The sequence below is a fragment of the Rhinatrema bivittatum genome, chromosome 4 (assembly GCF_901001135.1).
Source record: "Rhinatrema bivittatum chromosome 4, aRhiBiv1.1, whole genome shotgun sequence".
Lineage (NCBI taxonomy): Eukaryota > Metazoa > Chordata > Amphibia > Gymnophiona > Rhinatrematidae > Rhinatrema > Rhinatrema bivittatum.
The window spans coordinates 59374661-59398511 of record NC_042618.1 but is presented as its reverse complement, the minus strand read 5'-3'; the positions used below and the strand labels follow the sequence as shown (position 1 = coordinate 59398511).

At 42.7% G+C, this 23851-nt stretch overlaps 1 protein-coding gene across 1 annotated transcript in view; it reads left to right on the top strand.

Moving 5' to 3' along the window:
* Nucleotides 1-23851, top strand: part of LRRC9 (leucine rich repeat containing 9) — a 1004248-nt gene that overhangs the window by 686210 nt on the left and 294187 nt on the right. The window contains 1 exon segment of the mRNA XM_029598189.1: nt 541-761. Coding sequence (XP_029454049.1) covers nt 541-761 — 221 coding nt within the window.

Sequence of the window (23851 nt, the reverse complement as noted above, 5' to 3'; positions counted from 1 at the left end):
AAAAAGGTATAGTTATTTCTGACCTTACATCTCATGTTAGTGTGCGTTATTCTATCGTGGAATGCGGTAGCATACCTTAATTTGCATTAACTTCTCCCACTTGCATACTAAAATTAAAATTTGCATGCTAGCGCTATTTATCGCATGCGCAATGCAAGTTAGATCCCATTTAACATTCATTCGGGTTTTAACACAAGTTGATGAATGACCTAGGAAGTCAGGGGCATTCTGGAGGCGTAACTGGAAGGAGATGAGTTAGTCGGCTAACTCCAAAATTCTGAGTTAGCCGGTTAACTTAACTGGCTATGTCTGGTCAGGTCAAAGACCTGCCCTAAATTTAGCCATCTAATGTTAAGATAACCGGCTATCTTCAGTAGAGTATTGAATATACCCTTAAAGTTAGCCGGATAAGTTTATCTGGCTAACTTTGCTATCCAGTCTGTGTCTGAATATGGACCTCATTGTTGAAACCTCAGTGCACTACCTGTCTCTGTGTCTTTTCTTATGAATTGACTAATACTGTGTTTATTTTTCCTGTAGGAATTTCAAAACTTACAAAACTGGTCCGCCTCAGTGTGAATAATAATCAGCTTACTTATCTGGATCAGCAAGTTATTGATAACCTGTCTCATCTTCACTTTCTCTCTGCTGAGAATAATAGCATAAGTTCACTGGCTGGTTTGCAGAAAGCCAATCCTATAATAGAGCTTTATTTAAGCAACAACAAAATTACTACCAACCAAGAGATTTATCATTTAAAGGTAAAACTTTTGTTTTTTAAATAAATATGTTTTATGTTGACCTGGTAGACCCAGTGGCTGCTCTGTGTATTATCATGTGGGAAATCCAGATTCAATTTCCTTGCTTCTTGGGCTACAATCTTGACCTCTCGGTGGGAGGGTTCGGGAAGACATCCCGAACCCTCCCACCGAGACAGATATTGGCGTTCAAGGAGAGGCTCATGGATGGTTTAAATCGTTCCTTGAAAATAGATTCTACAAGGTTAGAATCAATAATAAAGAATCCCTCCCAATCAAAACAAACCTGGGAGTCCCACAAGGATCATCCCTCTCTCCCACGCTTTTTAACATCTATCTGCTGCCTCTCTGCCATCTACTCTCTAACCTCAAACTAAAATACTATATATTCGCCGATGACGTCCAAATCCTTATTCCAATCACTGAATCCCTGCAAAAAACCTGGGCACATTGGAACTGCTGTCTACAATCTATCAATAACCTGCTCACCAGCCTGAACCTTATTCTTAACTCAAATAAAACCGAAATCCTCATCATCTCTCCAGATAAAAACCACAATCTCCTCAACTCACAAAGCGCATCTCAATTCGCTAAAACAACCATCAACCACTCCTCCTCTGTCAGAGACCTTGGGGTTCGGCTCGATAACCTATTCAATTTAAAATCGTTCGTCCTCAACACAACTAAAGAATGTTTCTTTAAACTTCAAATTCTCAGAAATCTAAAACCTCTCCTGCATTTCAGCGACTTCAGACTAGTAGTACAGTCTATCGTCCTTACAAAATTAGATTATTGCAATTCTCTTCTCTTAGGTCTCCCTGCAATAACCATTAAACCCCTTCAGATGGTACAGAATGCTGCGGCTAGACTACTCACTAATTCAAACAAAAGAGCCCACATTACACCCATACTACAAGGCCTGCACTGGCTCCCTTTAAAATCCAGGATCACCTTCAAAATACTGTTGATGATACACAAGGACATTCACGGCATTGCTCCTCTCAAGCTAAGCTTTCAACTGCGCACACACACATCTACCAGACCAATCAGAAACGCCTACAAAGGATCTCTATACGCACCTCTGCTCAAAACCACTTTAAGAAAACGCGCCTTTTCTACAGCTGGGCCCACCCTTTGGAACTCGCTTCCTCCGGAGCTGAGACAAGAACCGTGTCTTCAAACATTCAAGAAACACCTCAAAACTTGGCTCTTCAGACAAGCCTTCCCGGAGGCTCGAGAACATTCGGACACTGGTCAAAGGACATAACAGGACATTAGGGAGACACTGGTCAATGGACTGAACTGAACCTTAGAGAGACTCAACCTCTCTAGCATATCCCCCGATCCGTAGAGAGACTCAACCTCTCTAGCACATTCCCCGATCCTGATTCAATACCACTCATCCCTCCCCCTCCTCGCTCTTCCTTTTCCCCCATCCTCCTCGCTCTTCCTTTCCCCCATCCTTCAACCAGATCTTCTCTATCCACCTTTCAGCCGGAGCTTCTCAACCCTCTCCTTCCTCATGGCCACCCGATTCCCCTGGGCCCCACCACGCCCATTCTATTCCGCTTACGCACAGCAATATATATCAGTCGCCTTTCTTTATGTATTGCTTGTTTTCCACTGTTTTTGCTGCCCCATTATATTTGTCATTCGTTTTTGATGACCTGTTTATTTATAATCAAATTTTAACTATAATGGTTTTATTTATAATTGCTTATCTATAATTATTTTTTTCTATATTCACCTGTTTTAATTACTATAGCTTAGTTACAATTATTATTTTCTATATTCACCTGTTATTTAATGATTTGTCGACTTGTTTCAATGTAACGCCAAAGCTGCGACTGTTCTGTTTCAGTGGAAACCGATATGATTTGATATTTTTATCATGAATGTCGGTATATAAAAATTCTAAATAAATAAATAAATCCCATCCATTGTGCAACAGTTACATCTACTGGCTGGCTCAGGAAGATACGTGTATTACATTCCAAGAGTTGCTGCTGTCTGTGCCTCTCAATCAGAATTGTTGTAATGATTGAGACCTGGAATCAATAAGCTGCAATTTTTTTTCACATGATGAGCCCTGCTATCACAGTGGGGTGTTCCCATGATAGTGGTCCCTAGCCCCTGGAAAAATACCATGTCTATATTGTTGTGTTGTTTTATCTTGCAGTAAAATTCTGCAAGGCAAAACACTGCAGCATGATCCTTTAACTTGAGATTGCAGCCCCCAATGCATGGGGCTGCCATTTCTGAAAAGAACATAAGAAATTGCCATGCTGGGTCAGACGAAGGGTCCATCAAGCCCAGCATCCTGTTTCCAACAGAGGCCAAACCAGGCCACAAGAACCTGGCAAGTACCCAAACACCAAGAGGATCCCATGCTACTGATGCAATTAATAGCAGTGGCTATTACCTAAGTAAACTTGATTAATAGCAGTTAATGGACTTCTCCTCCAAGAACTTATCCAAACCTTTTTGAACCCAGTTACACTAACTGCACTAACCATATCCTCTGGCAACAAATTCCAGAGCTTAATTATGCGTTGAATGAAAAAGAATTTTCTCCGATTAGTCTTAAATGTGCTCCTTGCTAACTTCATGGAATGCCCCCTAGTCCTTCTATTATCTGAAAGTGTAAATAACCGATTCACATCTACTCATTCAAGACCTCTCATGATCTTAAAGACCTCTACAATATCCCCCCTCAGCTGTCTCTTCTCCAAGCTGAACAGTCCTAACCTCTTCAGCCTTTCCTCATAGGGGAACTGTTCCATTCCCTTTATAATTTTGGTTGCCCTTCTCTGTACCTTCTCCATCGCAACTATATCTTTTTTGAGATGCGGCGACCAACACTGTACACAGTATTCACGGTGTGGTCTCACCATGAAGCGATGCAGAGGCATTTTGACATTTTCCGTTTTATTAACCATTCCCTTCCTAATAATTCCTAACATTCTGTTTGCTTTTTTGACTGCTGCAGCACACTGAGCCGACGATTTTAAAGTATTATCCACTCTGATGCCTAGAACTTTTTCCTGGGTGGTAGCTCCTAATATGGAACCTAACATTGTGTAACTACAGCAAGGGTTATTTTTACCCTATATACAACACCTTGCACTTGTCCACATTAAATTTCATCTGCCATTTCGATGCCCAACCTTCCAGTCTTGCAAGGTCTTGCAAGGTCCTCCTGTAATGTTTACTAATGAGGATGTTGGGGAGATACCAGCTCTGGAGATGGTTTTCAGGGATGATGAGTCAGACGAACTGAATGAAATAACTTTGAACCTGGAAGATGTAGTAAGCCAGATTGACAAACTAAAGAGTAGCAAATCACCTGGACCGGATGGTATGCATCCTAGGGTACTGAAGGAACTCAAAAATGAAATTTCTGATCTATTGGTTAAAATTTGTAACCTATCATTAAAATCATTCATTTACCTGAAGATTGGAGGGTGGCCAATGTAACCCAATATTTAAAAAAGGCTCCAGGGGCGATCCAGGTAACTATAGACCAGTGAGCCTGACTTTAGTGCCGGGAAAAATAGTGGAAACTATTCTTAAGATCAAAATCTTAGAGCATATAGAAAGACATGATTTAATGGAACAAAGTCAACATGGATTTACCCAAGGGAAGACTTGCCTAACAAATCTGCTTCATTTTTTTGAAGAGGTTAATAAACATGTGGATAAAGGTGAACCGGTAGATATAGTGTATTTGGATTTTCAGAAGGCTTTTGACAAAGACCCTCATGAGAGGCTTCTACGAAAACTAAAAAGTCATGGGATAGGAGGTGATGTCCTTTCGTGGATTACAAACTGGTGAAAAGACAGGAAACAGAGAGTAGGATTAAATGGTCAATTTTCTCAGTGGAAAAGGGTAAACAGTGGAGAGCCTCAGGGATCTGTACTTGGACCAGTTCTTTTCAATATATATATAAATGATCTGGAAACGCCGACAAGAGGATCAGGCGGCAGAATGTGGTATTCAGTACCGTGTGAAAACGACGGAATTTAAACCTCTCACTTTCAAAGTTCAGGAAAATAGATTTCAGATGTTACAACAGTCCCTGAAGCAGCTTGGTGCAAAACGTACGTCGGACTGGACTGCATAAGTGTCTTCTGGACCCGAAGCATGGTAACGCCATCTTCACGGATAAATACATCCTCCTGAACAACTTGATATTTAAAGCGCGGCAGTGCTATCGGCAAGTAAGGGAAGTACCGTCTCACATTTATCTTATAAAAATATAAAAAGAAGAAAAAAACTCGTTGGTTAATAATAAAAGTAGGACTCTAAAGGACCGATGATTAAATGTGACCCGTTGCGGTTTAGACTCAGGTTTACTGCCGACAAACTGCGGGTGTTATGATGGTCCCACAGTCATAAACAAATAAATGCACAAAAATGAAAAATTGTAGCTGGTAACGTATTGGTTTTGAGACTTCAATTACCCCAATATTGACTGGGTAAATGTATCATCGGGTCACGCTAGAGAGAGAATGGTCCTGGATGGAATAAATGATAGCTTTATGGAGCAATTGGTTCAGGAACCGACGAGAGAGGGAGCAATTTTAGATCTAATTCTCAGTGGAGCACAGGATTTGGTGAGAGAGGTAACGGTGGTGGGGCCGCTTGGCAATAGCGATCATAATATGATCAAATTTGAATTAATGACTGGAAGAGGAACAGTATGCAAATCCACAGCTCTCGTGCTAAAGTTTCAAAAGGAAAACTTTGATAAAATGAGAAAAATTGTCAGAAAAGAACTGAAAGGAGCAGCTAAAAAAGTAAAAAGTGTGCAAAAGGCGTGGTCATTGTTAAAAAATACCATTCTAGAAGCACAGTCCAGATGTATTCCACACATTAAGAAAGGTGGAAAGAAGGCAAAACGATTACCGGCATGGTTAAAAGGGGAGGTGAAAGAAGCTATTTTTAGCCAAAAGATCTTCATTCAAAAATTGGAAGTAGGATCCAACAGAAGAAAATAGGATAATGCATATACATTGGCAAGTTAAATGTAAGACATTGATAAGACAGGCTAAGAGAGAATTTGAAAAGAAGTTGGCCGTAGAGGCAAAAACTCACAGTAAAAACTTTTTAAAATATAACCGAAGCAGAAAGCCGGTGAGGGAGTCAGTTGGAACGTTAGATGATCGAGGGGTTAAAGGGGCACTTAGAGAAGATAAGGCCATCGTGGAAAGATTAAATGATTTCTTTGCTTCGGTGTTTACCGAAGAGGATGTTGGGGAGGTACCCATACTGGAGAAGGTTTTCATGGGTAACGATTCAGATGGACTGAATCAAATCACGGTGAACCTAGAAGATGTGGTAGACCTGATTGACAAACTGAAGAGTAGTCAATCACCTGGACCGGATGGTATATACCCCAGAGTTCTGAAGGAAGTAAATAATGAAATTTCAGACCTATTAGTAAAAATTTGTAACCTGTCATCCACTGTACCTAAAGACTGGAGGATAGCTAATGTAACCCCCATATTTAAAAAGGGCTCCAGGGGCGATCCGGGAAACTACAGACTGGTTAGCCTGAGTTCAGTGCTAGGAAAAATAGTGGAAAGTGTTCTAAACATCAAAACCACAGAACATATTGAAAGACATGGTTTAATGGAACAAAGTCAGTATGGCTTTGCCCAAGGCAAGACTTGTCTCAAAAATCTGCTTCACTTTTTTGAAGGAGTTAATAAACATGTGGATAAAGGTGAACCGGTAGATGTAGTATACTTGGATTTTCAGAAGGCGTTTGACAAAATTCCTCATGAGAGGCTTCTAGGAAAAGTAAAAAGAAATGGGATAGGTGGCGATGTCCTTTCGTGGATTGCAAACTGGCTAAAAGATAGGAAACAGAGAGTAGGATTAAATGGACAATTTTCTCAGTGGAAGGGAGTGGGCAGTGGAGTGCCTCAGGGATCTGTATTGGGACCCTTACTTTTCATTATATTTATAAATGATCTGGAAAGAAATACGACGAGTGAGATAATCAAATTTGCAGATGATACAAAATTGTTCAGAGTAGTTAAATCACAAGCAGATTGTGATAAATTGCAGGAAGACCTTGTGAGACTGGAAAATTTGGCATCAAAATGGCAGATTAAATTTAATGTGGATAAGTGCAAGGTGATGCATATAGGGATAAATAACCCATGTTATAGTTACACAATGTTAGGTTCCATATTAGGTGCTACAACCCAAGAAAGAGATCTAGGCGTCATAGTGGATAAAACATTGAAATCGTCGGTTCAGTGTGCTGTGGCAGTCAAAAAAGCAAACAGAATGTTAGGAATTATTAGAAAGGGAATGGTGAATAAAACGGAAAATGTCATAATGCCTCTGTATCGCTCCATGGTGAGACCGCATCTTGAATACTGTGTACAATTCTGGTCGCCGCATCTCAAAAAAGATATAATTGCGATGGAGAAGGTACAAAGAAGGGCTACCAAAATGATAAGGGGAATGGAACAGCTACCCTATGAGGAAAGACTAAAGAAGTTAGGACTTTTCAGCTTGGAGAAGAGACGCTGAGGGGGGATATGATAGAGGTGTTTAAAATCATGAGAGGTCTAGAATGGGTAGATGTGAATCGGTTATTTGCTCTTTCGGATAATAGAAAGACTGGGGAAGGGGGGGGGGGGGGCACTCCATGAAGTTAGCATGTGGCACATTTAAAACTAATCGGAGAAAGTTCTTTTTCACTCAATGCACAATAAAATCTGGAATTTGTTGCCAGAGGATGTGGTTAGTGCAGTTAGTATAGCTGTGTTGAAAAAAGGATTGGATAAGTTCTTGGAGGAGAAGTCCATTACGTGCTATTAATTAAGTTGACTTAGAAAATAGCCACTGCTATTACTAGCAATGGTAACATGGAATAGACTTAGTTTTTGGGTACTTGCCAGGCTCTTATGGCCAGGATTGGCCACTGTTGGAGACGGGATGCTGGGCTTGATGGACCCTTGGTCTGATCCAGTATGGCATGTTCTTATAGAAGATGGGATCCCAGTTGGTTGCTATCTGAATCCAATTCCCCTTTTCCCCTGCCGTTGAAGCAGAGAGCGATGATGGCGTTGCATCAATAGTATGAAGGCTTATTGGTCAAGGATAGTAACCATCACACCAGCAATTTACCTCCATCTACTCATTTCTTCATTTCCATCCTGTAGTCTTTAGGGATCCAGTGTTTATCCCATGCCACTTTGAATTCTTTCACTGTTTTCTCCGTGAAGATTTATTTCATGATGTTGGCTCTGAGTTGTCATCCCTGGAGTTTCAATTCGTGACCCCTAATTCTACTGATTTCTTTCCATCGGAAAAGGTTTGTCAATGGTGCAACATTAAAACCTTTCAGGTTTCTGAAAATCTGTATCATATCTCCCCTGCACCACCTCGCTTCAAGTGTATATATATATTCAGATCCTTCAACCTCTCATCATAGGTGTTCTCATACAGACCCTGCACCATTTTGGTTGCTCTTCTCTGGACCACCTCTATCCTGTCTTTGTCTTTTTTGAGATACGGACTCCAGAACTGAACACTGTACTCCAAGTGAGGCCTCACCAAGGACCTGTACAAGGACATTATCACCCCTTTTTTCTTATTGGTTGTTCCTTTCTCTGTGCAGCCCAGCATTCTTCTGGCTTTAGCTATCACCTTGTTACATTGCTTCTCTAGACACTATTACCCCAAAATCCCTCTCTTGGTCTGTGCGCATCAGTCTTTCATCCCCCATGACATACAGCACTTTTGTATTACCGCACCCCAGATGCATGACTCTACATTTGGCATTGAATCCTAGCTGGCAAATCCTTGACCAGTCTTCAAGCTTTCTTAAATCACTTTTCATTTTCTTTACTCCTTCAGACATGTCCACTCTATTGCATATCTTAGTATCAACCACAAATAGACAAATATTACCTTCTATCCCTTCCACAATGTCGCTCACAAAGATATTGAACAGAACCAGTCCCAATACTAAACCCTGTGGCACTCCATCAACACGGTTTTCTCTTCAGAGTACATTCCATTTACCATTACACACTGTCTCCTATCGGTCAACTAGTTTGTAATCCATGCCACCACCTTGACATTCACTCCTTAGCTTCTCATTTTATTCACAAGCCTCTTATGCGGTTCACTATCAAATGCATTGCTGAAATCTAAGTAGATCACATTGAGCGCTCTTCCTCGATTTAATTCTCTAGCTACCCAATCAAAAACCATCGATCAGATTTGTCTGACAGACCTTCCCCTGGTTAATCCATGCTGCCTCAGGTCCAGCAACCCGCCGGATTGTAGATAGCTCACTATTCTTTTCTTCAGCAGAGCCTCCATTATTTTTCCAACCACTGAGGTGAGACTAACCAACCTGTAGTTTCTGGCCTTCTCTCTACTACCACTCTTGTAAAGTGGGACCACCACCGCTCTTCTCCAATCCAGCAGCATCACTCTAGTTTCCAGGAATCTATTGAACAGGTCATTCAGTGGATTCACCAGAACATCTCTGAGCTCTCTCAGTTTCCTGGGGTGTATCTCATCTGATTTCATGGCTTTGTCCATTTTCAGTTTGGCTAGCTCCTCCCATACATTCTCTTCTTTAAACGGACTTTCGTTTAATCCATCCCCATCTACAGTCTTGTTAACCAGCAGTGGTCCTTCTCTAGGGTCTTCTTTAGTGAATACTGAGCTGAAATATTTGTTTAATATTTCCACCATTTCTATGTTACTGTCTACACATTGCTCCTTCACACCTTTCAATTTCTCTATACCATTCTCACCTCCTGTTGCGGTCCCGGGCCGTGCCCCGGTCCCTCCACCTACCTCGGGGGCGGCCCGGGCCGTTTCAGAGCTTCCTCGGGTATGCAGGCCCTCCAGCACGTCTCTCCCTCCTCAGGAGAGATGTCGACGACTCGGCACGGCTTGCCCCGCCCCCTGACACGTGCGCGCGGGGAGGAGCTCCCCTTAAAGGGGCCAGCGCGGGAAAATCAGCAGGACAGCTGGGGATGACGTCAGACGCCTGCAGGTATATGAATCCTGCTTCTAGGATCCTCCAGTGCCTTGCAATAGGTTCCTGGGTGTTGCCTGTGGTTGCTGCGTTCCTGATTTTCTGCGTCCTGCTTCTGCCTGCTCCCCTTGCTGTTGATTCTTCTGGCTCCGACCCCTTGGACTGGCTCTGGATCGTGTTCTGGCTCTGACCCCTTGGACTGGCTCTGGATCGTGTTCTGGCTCTAACCCCTTGGACTGGCTCTGGATCGTGTTCTGGCTTTGACCCGTGGACTGGCTGTGAACCTCTCTGGATACCGACCCCTGGACTGGCTGCGGACCACCCTTGGACTTCGACTCCGGGACCGACTTCGGGATTACCTACGACCTGCTGGAGGCGCCAGCCGTCCGGAACCACGACCTGCAGGAGGCGCCTGCATCCGGACCACCCTCTCCTTCAGGAGTCGCCTAAGTCCCAGCGGCCGGGTCCCTACGGGCTCCTCCTGGGGGGACTTCGGCTTCCAGGGTGAATCTCCTATGTCCCAGCGACCAGGCTCTTAAGGGCTTCTCCCGGGAGAGCGCTGGTTTCCAGGGTGAAGATTTTTCAATCTTCAAGCTCCCTCTTCGTCCGTCCACCCACGGGGTACCCAGTCCTTGGTCGCATAGGGCTCCACCATAAGTCCTGGGTCTCAGCCTGCTTCGAACCTCCGAACCGCCTCCTGGTTGGGACAACTAAAGTAGACTTCTACAGCACTTCGTCTTCTATCCTAACCAGCCCAAGGGTCCACAAACATAACACCTCCCTTCTTTCACTGATATATCTCTAAAATGTTTTGTCTTCTTGCTTTACCTTTCTGGCCATCCTTTCTTCCGCCTGACCTTTTGCTTTCCTTATTTCTTTTTTCGTCTCCCTCAGTTTTAACAGATGTTCTTCCCTGTGTTCCTTTTTTTGGGATCCTTTATACTTCTTGAACGCTCTTCTTTTTGCCTTTATTTTTTGAACTATATCTTTAGAGAACCAGATAGGTTTCTTTTTCCTCTTACTCTTGTTTACTTTTCTAACATATAGATTTGTTGCCTTTGTAATAGCTCCTTTAAACTTGGCCCACTGTTGCTCCACCTCACCCATTTTCTCCCAGTCTTCCAGTTCTTCCTCCAGGTATGTCCCCATTTCAACAAAGTTTGTATTTTTGAAATTCATAACTTGGGTTTTCGTGTGACTTCTGTGTATCCTATTCACAAAATCGAACCACACGGTCTGATGATCATTGATTCTTAGGTGAGCCCTTACCCAAACATTAGAGAAATTATCACCATTAATGAGCACCAGATTGAGTATCACATCCTCCCTTGTGCGTTCCATTGACATTTGTTTGAGCAGAGCCCCTTGAAGAACATCCACTATCTCTCTACTTCTCATAGATTCCACAGAAGGGGTACTCCAATCCACATCTGACAGATTAAAATCACCAACAAGTAACACTTCACTCTTTTTTCCCATCTTTTGGATGTCTTCAATGAGTTCTCTGTCCAGTTCTTCTATTTGAGTCGGTGGCCTGTAGATCACACCAGTAAAAATGGAAGCACCATCTTCTTTTTTTTAGAATGGTCCACAATGCTTATTCCCTACCCCATGTCTCTTGCAATTGCTTGGATATTTTTTTTAAATAAAGAACTACTCCTCCCCCTTTTCTAACCTCTGTGTCCTTTCTTAAAAAGTTATAGTCCGGGATGCCTGTATCCCAACTGTGGCAATCAGTGTACCAGGTTTCTGTAATAGCAACAATGTCCAAGTCTGCCTCCATTATTAGGGCTTGCAGGTCTGCAATTTTGTTGCCCCAAACTACGAGCATTTGTAGTCATAGCTTTCCAGCTGATCTTTGTAATCATCTTTTCTGTTTTATTGAACTGATTAACTTTGTTACATTTGCTTGGGGATGACATGCCAAATTCATAGGCCCCCTCCCTAGTTTAAATGCCTGATAATGTATGATTTGAATTTTTCAGTTAGCATCCTCTTTCCTGCCACAGACAATGTAGGCCATCCTGCCATATAATCTTTTATTGCTCCATACATGGCCTTAGGCTCCAATGAATCCAAAACCATTTTCCATACACTAGATTTTAAACCAGACATTGAAATTATCTATATGGCATAACCTTTCCTTTCCCTTTCCATGAACAGGCAGTACTTCTGAAAAGGCAATAGTCTTTGGGGGAAAAAATATGATCAGGTGATCCTTCTTCTTAAAGAGCTTCTCAGGTTGCCAGTATCAGCTTGTATCATTTTTAAAATTGGGTGCTTAGCTTTTAAAGCTTATAGATGGGGCACCCTGCTGTATCTTGCCAATCTCATCACACCTTATTTCTCCAGCTAGTTGCTTTCTTCTTCTCAACAAGAACGTCTGACATTGCCATCGCCAAGAGAGATCAGGTTCGAAAGAACAAGAAAAAACAGTTTCTCCTTTCTCGCGCCAAATATTTGGAATTCTTTTCCTCTATCCATGCACCTAGAAAAAGTTACCTTAAATTTAGAAAGGCCCTCAAAGGCATCTTTTTTTCCCCAATTTGTTCTAATTGATTTTACTTACTGACTGGTGTTGACTTTTTGTACTTCATCCTTCTCCATAAATGATGTTATTATCCTTTTGTGATTTTGTTTGTGTTTGTTGGGCATTGTTTAAACAGTAATGTATTCCCTCCATATATGATGGTTATTTGTTGTTTGCTATCTTATCTTTATTTTATTTGTTGTTTACTAATGTTTGAATTAGTTATTAGCAGTTGTTGTATTTTATATTAATTTCTATTTTTATTCCATTTATCTCTCACCTCGGCCCAGGGTCCACATCCATACCAAAACATAACAGATTGCTAACTCCATGGACTCAGCTCAGGTCTCAGCCCTCCTGGCCAGGTCAATGACTCTCTGAGCAACAAAGGACATTAGAGACTTTAGCCAATGCTTTTAACCAGTTGAGTTCTTGGCTGGACTCTGCCTCAATGCCTGACAAACTCTCTGCTACTTCACAGGCTTTGCCTATACGGCACTCCGTGCCCTTGCCTGCACCTACACATTTTACAGGTGATCCCCTGTTATGTATGGTCTTTCTGAATCAGTGCTGTATGCACTTTTCACTGCAACCTACTTACTTTCCAGACGTGGTGTCCAAGACTAGGTATATACTGTCTCTTTTAGATGGGAAAGCCCTGGCCTGGGCATCACCTCTTTGGGAGCGTAATGATCCAATTCTCAAGGATTTGACAGCTTCCTTGCTCTCTTTCGTTTTGTATTTGACGATCCCGCTCGCAAGACTGTCGCTGGATCTGTGCTCCTGCATCTTCAACAAGTACCAAACCTTTGAGTGATTATGTTATTGAGTTCAAAACCCTGTCTTCTGAACTACATTGGGACCTGGGTTGTCTACGGGCTATTTTCCTGGAAGGCCTTAACTTTCGCATCAAGGACAAATTGGCACGTGAGGTTCCTGATCAGCTGGACTCTCTCATTGACCTAGCTGGATAAATTGATCGTCGTCTACATGAAAGGTTACAAGAACTTAAAAGTCCTAAGAAGATACCATCGGGGGTTCCCCGCTCTCATCCACTGCCAGTTACCCAGAGTACGCCAGCACCCTCTATTCAGGAAGACCAACCCATGCAACTGGGCCGCAGTCATCTATCAGCCAAAGAAAGGTGTCACCGGAAAAGACTGGGACTCTGCATCTACTGTGGTCAATCTGGTCACGCTGTGCCCACCTGTCCTAGCTGTCCAGGAAACTCGCAGACCTAGGATCTGCCGGAGGACTCCTCCTAGGTCTAACATCCCTGTCTCCTCCACTGACTCTTCCAGTCTCAATTAATTCAGATGCTCTTGAGTTCCACACACTAGCTTTAGTGGATTCCGGTGCCGGTGGGAACTTTATAGTCAGACAACTCGAGAGCACCTACGAATTCCCACAGTTCGGACACCCACACCACTGCTCTTGTCCTCAATCCATGGTGAGCCATTACCCAGTGAGGTCTCGTTTTCCACTCAACCTATCCGTCTCAATACGGGTTCCCTCCACACGGAGACCATCTCGTTCCTAGTCTTAGATAAGGCAATACATTCGGTGGTACTCGAACTACCATGGCTACAATTGCTTACACCGCAATTTGACTGGAGCTCTCTACAACTATCCAAATGGGGGAAGTCTTGCCATGGGAGATGCCTCGAGGAGGTGACTCCTATGCCATCCATGACCATTACTACTTCTATGCCGGGAGTACCTCAACAGTATTCCGCTTACCAAGACGAATTCTCCAAGAAAGCAGCAAACACTCTACCACCTCACCTATCCTTCGACTGCACTATCAATCTACTACCCAATACTGAGCCAATCAGAGGAAGGGTGTACCCACTTTCTCTCTCAGAAACCAAGGCAATGTCATTCTACATCCAGGAGAACTTGGTGAAGGGCTTCATCCGACCTTCTAAGTCTCCTGGGGCCGGGTTCTTTTTTGTGGGTAAGAAGGATGGCTCCCTTCGCCCATGTATAGACTACCGTGGCCTGAACGAGATAACTATGAAGGACCGCTACCCATTGCTACTGATCTCCAAACTTTTTGATAGGCTCCAGGGAGCCAAAATATTCACAAAATTGGACCTCCAAGGGGCATACAACTTGGTCCAAATTCGCGAGGGCAATGAATGGAAGACAGCACTTAATACCCGTGATGGCCATTTTGAATATTTAGTTATGCCCTTTGGTCTTTGCAACGCCCCAGCTGTGTTTCAAAACATGATGAATGAAATCTTCAGGGATATGCTTTACACCTGCATAGTAGTGTATCTTGATGACACACTGGTCTTCTCCCAGAACCTCCAGAACCATCAACTGGATGTCACTAAGGTTCTCCAGAGAATAAGAGACCATCACTTATTCTCTGAACGAAACTATGGGATAGGAGACAAGGAGCTACTAGCGATTAAATTGGTGTTTGAGGAATGGCGTCCTTGGCTAGAAGGTGCTCGACATTAAATTACGGTTTACACTGACTACAAAAACCTCGAATACTTGTGTCAGGCACAGCTCCTGAATCACAGACAGGCCCGTTGGTCATTATTTTTCATCTACTTCAATTTCCTCCTGAAGTATTGCCCAGTGGACAAGAACACTTGCATGGATGCTCTATCTCATTCCTTCTCTACAGAAGATGTCCCAGACACTCCGCACCATATCTTTGACCCTAATAGGCTAATTCTTTCTGCTTCCCACACTGTTCCAGCTGGGAGGACAGTGGTTCCACAGATGCTCCGGAAGAAGGTACTCCGATGGGCCCACGACTCTCTGCTCACAGCTATCCTGGACAATCCCACACCTTTGCCACTTTACAAAGGTATTAATGGTGGCCATCCATGAAAAAAGACGTTCGCACCTACGTGGAGTCATGTCCGACTTGTGCGAGACAGAAACCACCGCCTGGTCACCCTTGGGGACTTCTTCAGCCACTACCCGCTCCAAGTGAACCATGAACGCACATAGCCACGGACTTCATTGTTGACCTGCCAAAGTCTGACAGCAATAACACCATCTGGGTCACAGTAGACCATTTTTCCAAAATGACACATTTTGTGGCACTACCCGGGTAACCTTCAGCTCCAGAACTGGCGAAGCTATATTTATCTGGCCTGTCTTTCGCCTACATGGGCTGCCTAGACATATTCTATCTGACAGAGGGGTCCAATTCACTGCAAAGTTTTGGAAAGCATTATGCAAAAAACTTGACAACTCTCTAGATTTCACTAGCGCTTATCATCCACAGGCAAACGGACAAACTGAAAGAATGAATCGCACGCTAAAACAATTCCTCCGAGCCTATGTTAATTCCAGGCAAAGCGATTGGTCCGAGTTGCTTCCATGGGCCGAATTTGCATTAAATTTTCATTCATCAGCTTCTACAGGGTCATCAACCTTTCAACTAGTCTATGGATGTCAACCTCTATCTCCTCTACTGGTGCCATTGTCGGTATCGTCTCCCACAGCCCAGGCATCGGCGCAAGAACTGCATCAACTCTGCAGCATACCAAGGAACTTCTGCAAAAAGCTGGACAAAAAGCCAAAGGGATCTATAACGCTCACCATCGAGCAGCCCCACAGTTACAACCAGGAGACAAGGTATGGCTCAGTACCCGCTTCATCCGCCTAAAACTGCCTTCTGCTCAATTTGCGCCCAGATACATCGGGCCTTTTGCAGTCCTCCGTTGCCTGGGCTCCATCACCTACAGCTTACAGTTACCTTCTTCACTGCACATCCATAATGCTTTCCACATCTCCCTTCTAAAACCGCTCATCCTTTCAGAATTCTCGAGGAAAACACTTGAACCTCAACCTCTTGCTGCTAAAGAGGACATCACCTACCAACACGAGGATATTTTGGATGTACGAAAGCATGGAAGGCGCTGGGAGTACCTTATATCCTGGGAAGGATTTGGTCCTGAGGAGAATAGTTTGGAACCTGCAAGCAGCATCCTCAACAAGAAGTTGATCCGGCAGTTCCACATTTCCCATCCTAGGAAACCAAAACCCCCGGGGAGGGGCCCTAAGAAGGAGGGTACTGATGCACCCGTTGGTCGCAGATGGCTGCAACCTCTCATGCTCACCTCTTTTCTTGTTACTTCGTCAATTCTTGGAAGAATGGCGGCCTCCGCCAGTGAACGCTGACCTCCTTGGCGTCCCCAGGATGGCGTGGGCGATGCCGTCCGCCATCTTGTTCCTTGAGTCACCTAGTGTGCGCGCGCACTGGCCGTCTTTAGTACAGGTCAAGCAGGAACCTTGGGGGCATCCCCTCTGCATGATGTCACCGCCTTGCTGTATTTAAGCTGACTGGCCCTACACTCGGAGGAGTTAGCAAGGAGTTCTTCTCGTTGCTGAATCAGCTTCTCCTTGAGGTTCCGGTTCCTGTTTCTGTCTCGCTGGGTGAATGCTCTGAGTACCCGCTCCTCAGGGGCTCTTCCGCGTTCATAGGCTATCCGCTCCTCGGAGGGCCTTCCTGCCTGAACTCTTGGATCCAACCCTTGTGAGTACTAATACTTCTTCCCTCTTCAAGCCTTGCTGGGATTCCCTGTGGCATACCCTGGACCTTGGGCCATTACCACATCTTCACCAGCAGGATTCTCTACATTCTACCCTGCACTGCAGGATATTGGTTCATCTACTCTCTGGGAAGACTATCTGGCATACCCCACTCTGCGGGCCACGACTGGATCATCACGTCCGAGGTACTAATCTGGGTATAACCCTCAGCTCGAGAACTGTACTTTGACAGCATTTCCTGCTCCAAGGGTACTGCTCAGAACTGCACCTTTATTGCATTCCCCGCTCCTCAGGTTATGCTTCCTTTCTCTCTCCTTCACAATAAAGTCTGACTTACAGCTGTGTCCTGATCAGGGCTGGTGCAAGGGTATTAGGCACCCTAGTTAAACCTTACAGTCTGGCGCCCCCGCCCCATAAACAATTTTAAATTATGCATTTATAACATATTTTACATGAAAAATGACATTCTGAGGTAAAATGAATATACAAGTTGTTGTGATAATTTCATGTACTGTTGTGATGCCAACAAGAAAACTTTGCATCTTGGAATTCTTATGGCATCATACCTATTGTGATATATTTCGGCATGGTCCTCCCGTATCAACACAGTACTATCTACCAAGACTCAAAGAATAACAACCCCACCTATGAAAAAGAATACCACAAATATTTATTTATTTATTTATTTAAAGGCTTTTATATACCGGAGTTCATGCACTAGTGCATACCACTTCGGTTTACACAGAACAAGGAACAGAAAATTACATCAAACAGTTTGAACAATTAAACAAATATACAATTACATCCAACGATTGGGTATAAATAACATGGCTAACTTAGTAGGAACTTAGAGTTTGAGGTAAAGGAGAGAAATAGTACCAAGTGGTAACAGAATATTACACCAGAATCTAAAATATCAATCCACCTCCTATCAGGAAAGCAGAACAGGTCAAGCTACTAAAGATCCCTACAGAGAAGCCACATGCTAAAAGAATGCTTCACCTCAGTCTTTACATGCAGAACACAAACCCTCACCAAATACAGAATAAAGCCTCATAAAGTATAAATAGAAATGTGCAGACAAAAACTGAACTGTAAAACACATCACGCCAGACTCTATACAATGTAACAATGGAAAAACAAAAATTTCACCATTCCTCGTGAAACAAATCAATAAAATCAAGATATATAAATCATTAATCATAATTATAAAATCATGCAAATAAAATAATTTCAAAACAGCTGATGAATAAAATATCCAATAATTAAAGACTCATGCAAATTTTGAAAGCTTTACCAAACACCAATAAAATATTTCAAACAGCAGACACATCACATACTAACCAATAATTAAAATGGTAGTCAATCAAGAAAAATGAACTTAAAAAGCCACCTTTACTTACCCTCTCCAGCAGTTCTCCTACTCCTTTCCCTTGTAAGCCACACCAGAAGCAGCAGTAGCTGCTGAAGCTGTCCTCACAGTCCTCTTCCTTAGGGTCCACAACCAGTCTCTTCTCTCTCTCTCACACACACACACACACACTAGTCACACCCTCAGGACCAGTTTCTGTCTCTCACATACCAATCATCTCCCCAACCAGACTCTCTCTCACATACACACAAGCACACACATACCAGTCATCTCCCTGATCAGTCTCTCTCACACATACACACGTCACCTCTCTGGGCAGTCTTTCGCAATCACACAACTCTCTCACTCTCTCTTACTTACACACAGGCTTTCAATCACACACATTCTCTCTCTAGTTCACTTATACACAAGCTCTCAATCACACACATGTTCTATCTCACTTACAAACACTTCTCACACAAGCTCTCTCTCACAGCCACAAGCCAGCCAAAAACATGCTCCATCTCTCTCGCATACACACATTGACACATACAAGCACCCTCCCTGCTCACATATACACCACACACATACAGAAGCACCCTCCCTGACTCACATACACATTACACTCTCACAGATGCACCTTGTTTTCAGACTTGCAGCATGATTTTTCACTTTTACTAAAAGTGAAAATGATGCTCCTAACCATTAAATAAGAAAATCACATTCCTATCAGAAGGCGAAATGACACCCTTCCTTCAGGTTCTGTCCTCCCAAGGGACAGCCACCCACACCATACAGCTTCTCTTGTTTTATGCTTTCAGGCAATAAAGCAAGTGTGTTTCTTCAAACTATCAGTCGTATTATTCATGTGGGAGATATGGAACAGAAAGACATTCTTAGTCAGCTTCCCTTTTAAATGGGAAGATTCCAGTCTTAGTCATTTAAAAACATACATTTTCTAAAGGCTTAAAAGAAAAAAAGCAAAAACATAAAAACATTTCAGATTGGAACTATTCTAGTCTTCATGCTTAAAGAATGCTTTAAAAAAAAAAAAAAAACCCCACCTGGCATCAGTATCTTAAATTTGTGATTTTGCTGAGATGAACATTTTAAATACTTTAATTTTTTTTTGCTTTAGTATTTGTCTCTACCCACTTTGTTAAATTTTATTTTCCAGAAGAGGGATGCTTAAAATTCAGTAATTTCATCTTTCATCCAACTTTTCAAAAGTTGCGCTACCAGCACAAAAGTTGAGGTATATGTATTATCACATTTCATTTTTTTAAACTGGCAGAATCCCAACATAAAGGTTGTTAATACCTGTAACACACACCTAGATATTAAAAGAAAAGGTTTGATCAAATAGGCCACATGACCAAGTTTATTAAAAAGTATGTCTTCCTACTATTATTTAATATAGTAAGAAATTTAACGACTACCCAAACATCATCTCACATTGTGACTAATGAGTTATGTAACAATATAGCAAAACATTTTGCAAATAAAATAGATACAATATTAGCAGAATTTTCATTGCTTCCAATTCCTATATCAATGTTACCCCCTACCATTAGTTCTTTTACTGATTTTAGTGAAATAGACAATAACATCATAATTAAAATAATTACAAACTCCAAACCATTTAATAGCCCTTTTAACTCCTGTCCTGGATATTTGTTAAAAAAACATTAAGGAAACTATAGCAGGATCAATTGTAAATATCGTTAATGCATCTTTAGTTCAAGGAGTCTTTCCAGAAACACTGAAAAAAACCTCCATTTTGCCAATTTTGAAGGATAAAACCAAGATCAATTAAATATATCCAATTATAGACCAATTGCTTCATTGCCTTCATTATCAAAAATCATCGAATCTGTTGTTTTTCATCAACTTTCAGAGTATATAGAAGACAATAATCTACTTCATGCAAACCAACATGGTTTCCGAAAGGGCCATAGTACTGAATCCTTATTGATCTCTTCATTTGACACTATAACAAGAGGCTTTGACTCAAATACGGACTATCTTATGGTGTTTTTAGATATTTTGGCAGCATTTGACACTTTAAATCATGATATTTTACTGCTCAGCCTAGAACAAATAGGGATAAATGGTACAGTAAAAAAATGGTTCAGTTCTTTTATTACAGGTCGATTTCAGAGAATTATCATTGGTAACTCTAAATCTGAATGGTATGCTGCTAAATCTGGGGTCCCACAAGGATCGACATTGTCACCATTGTTATTTAATATATATCTACTTCCACTGTGTCATCTTTTAACAGGTTTAAATTTGTCTTTTAAAATGTATGCTGATGACATTCAATTTATTGTTCCATTCACTGATAGCTGGAAAAAAACTTTCTCGCTGCTTCATTTATACTTAATGACAATAAAAACCTGGTTGACACACAATAGACTAAAATTAAACACAGCAAAAACTGAATTGTTATTCCTATCTGTTGTGCCTGATTCAAAATTTCAACCACCGGTCACCTTTACATTTGATGGACAAGAAATTGAAATAAAACATCAAGCAAAAAACTTGGGCACTTTCATTGATGCCAGACTGTCTATGTCTAACAACATATCAGCTGTTGTAAAAAAATCATTTTTTAAGCTTCATTTACTTAGAAAATGAAAACCACTTTTACTACCTTCTGATTTTCACCCAGTGACACAATCTCTCATTTTAACAAGTCTGGACTACTGTAATGCATTATATCTTGGCTTGCCAAAATGTACTATACCCCCATTACAGTTAGTCCAAAATGCTACCGCTCGTTTACTCTACAATATACCACTCAGAGAGCATATCACCCCGGTTCTGCAGCATCTACACTGGTTACCTATATCTTACTGTATCACATATAAAATACTTAACATTATACACAACCTTTTATATAATACAAATTCAATATGGCTCTGTTCACTGCTCAGAATTTATAAACCAACAAAACAATTAAGATCGATTGTTAAATGCATGCTGGAAGTACCATCAATAAAATCTGCCCACTTAGAATTTACCAGGAAACAAGCTTTTTCTGTCGCCGGGCCAATCCTCTGGAACACTATCCCAGCTGAAATTCGTCTAATAGCAAATGTAAAAGAATTTTAAAAGGCTTTGAAAACATATCTCTTTGCCGCTGCATACAACATTACTTAACAACTTTTACATGAATTCAATGTCATGAGCCCTAATTAATCTGCTTTGACTTACTAAAATGTCTTTTTAAATGTAGTCTATTAGTTTTAATGTTTTAGATGTAATGTTGGTTTTTTTTGTATTATTATAACTGTTTTAATTAGTGTTTCTTATTATGTATGTTTATATACTTGTAAACTGCTTAGCCAGACAGATCCTGTTTAATTTGCGGTATCTAAATTCTTTTAAATAAATAAATAAATAAAAAATAAATAAAAATAGAAGGGATATGTACCTCGTTTCCCCCATTATAGTACCCTTTTTTTTTTTTTTAGATCCCATCTAGGATAAAATTTCATATTTTTTATTCCCATAGTCATTGGTCAAAACACCCTGCTGCCTAAGGATGGTGTGCGCTGAAATAGCTACTGCCATAGGTCATGGACACGCAGTGTTGGGTCTCTGTTTCTATGGTGGCCTGCATGGCGACAGGCCTCTGGATAGGATGACTTTGTGCCTCAGGCTGGAGGCCATCCTGAAAGCTGGTGGTATAGGGCCCTGTCTCACACACAGAAGCACCATTCTTTTCTCACATACACACCACATACACACACACACAGAAGCACCATTCCTTTCTCACATACACACCACATACATCCACACAAACGCTCCATTCCTTTCTCACATACACACACACACAGAAGCACCATTCCTTTCTCACATACATACCATATACACACACACAGAAAGAAGATCGGCGCAGGCGGTCTAGCTGATCACTTGCCCGAAGAAAGGAAGATCGGCGCAGCCGGAGACCAGGCGCCAAGACTTAGGGGGCGCCGCAGCAGGCAGCATGCCCCCGACTCGCCCTGCCTCCCCCCCAGTGCCACCCCTCCCAACGCCCCCTGGTGGTTCAATGGAGGACCCGGGAGCAATCTGCTTCTCCCGGGGCCTCGGCTGCCACTAAACAAAATGGCGCCAATGGCCTTCATCCCCTACCATGTGACAGGAGCTACCGGTGCTATTGGTTGGCCCCTGTCTCATGGTAGGGGCTAAATGTCACCGGCGCCATTTTGCTTAGTGGCAGCCGAGGCCCCGGGAGAAGTAGATCCTCCCAGGTCCTCCATTGGACCACCAGGGGGGCATTGGGAGGGTGGCACTGGGGGGAGGAGAGAGGCTAGCAGCTCGGATGGATGCAATGGTGATAGCCGCCCCTCCGGGACCTTTCACTCCCCAGCTATATGCTGCGATTACCTCCTCCTCCCCGTTTCAATGGAGATCCCAAGCTCTGCCGTGAATTCATAAATCAATGCAAAATGCACTTTTCATTACAAGCCCCTCTGTTTCCCTCTGATAAAACCAAAGTTACCTTCATCCTCCCTCTCTTAGAAGGGCCGACATTGGCATGGGTCTCCCCATTATGGGAGCGAGATGATTCACTACTGAATAATTTGGACCACTTCCTCAAGGACTTTCATTTGGTGTTCGACGAACCAGGACGGTCGGCCTTTGCGGCCTATGACTTGCTCCAAATCCGCCAGGGACCCCTCTCCATGGGTGAATACACGGTGCAGTTCCATACCCTGGCTGCTGAACTACATGGGGAGAGGAGAGCCTTGTTGCCATTTTCTGTCAAGGACTTTCAGACCCCATAAAGGATGAATTAGCTACTAGAGACCCACTGGACTTCCTTGAAGATCTTATCCGCCTAGCCATTCGCCTAGACCTTTGGTTTCAGGAACATTCCCGAGAAAGGATAGCTGCTCGCCTTCCACCTCGATTGGCACCATCATTTCAGTGTCCCCTCATTCCTCCCAGAACTCAAGAGAACTCTGTAAAAGAACCCATGCAGATCAACCATGTCAGGATCTCTCCCGAGGAACGACAAAGATGACGATAGCAAAATTTATGCTTTTAATGTTCAGGCACCGGTCATTATGCTACACATTGTCCTCAAAAGTCGGGAAACTCTCGGACCTATGATTGGTGGGAGAGGCCTTCCTAGGTCACATGATTTCCTCTCCACAGATATTGGTTCCTGTGACTGTCTCCACCTGCAAAGACCCCATTCACCTGCAGGCCTTTTTGGCTACCAGGGCAGCCAGGAATTTCATTGAGGAGCGATTAATCCATTACTTCCAAATTCCTATGGAACCACTTAAAACTCCCCTTACCATTTCCTCAGTTTCTGGGCACCTTCTACTGGACAGGAATTCACGAATCACTGGACCGCTCACCATGACCATGGGAATCCTGTATCAAGAAACCAGCTCCTTCTATGTTTTACCATCATCAGTAAACCAAATCATCCTAGGTTTACCATGGTTAAGGTTACATCAACCCCAAATAGACTGGGATACCATGCAGCTGGCAAAGTGGAGTTCCAAGTGTCACTGCAGCTGTTAATTCTCCATAAAACCCCTTCCTTGCAATGTCCCTGTGACAGAACCCACTCTGGCTGGACTACCAAATCAATATACAGATTTTGCAGATGTATTCAGCAAACAACAAGCAGAGA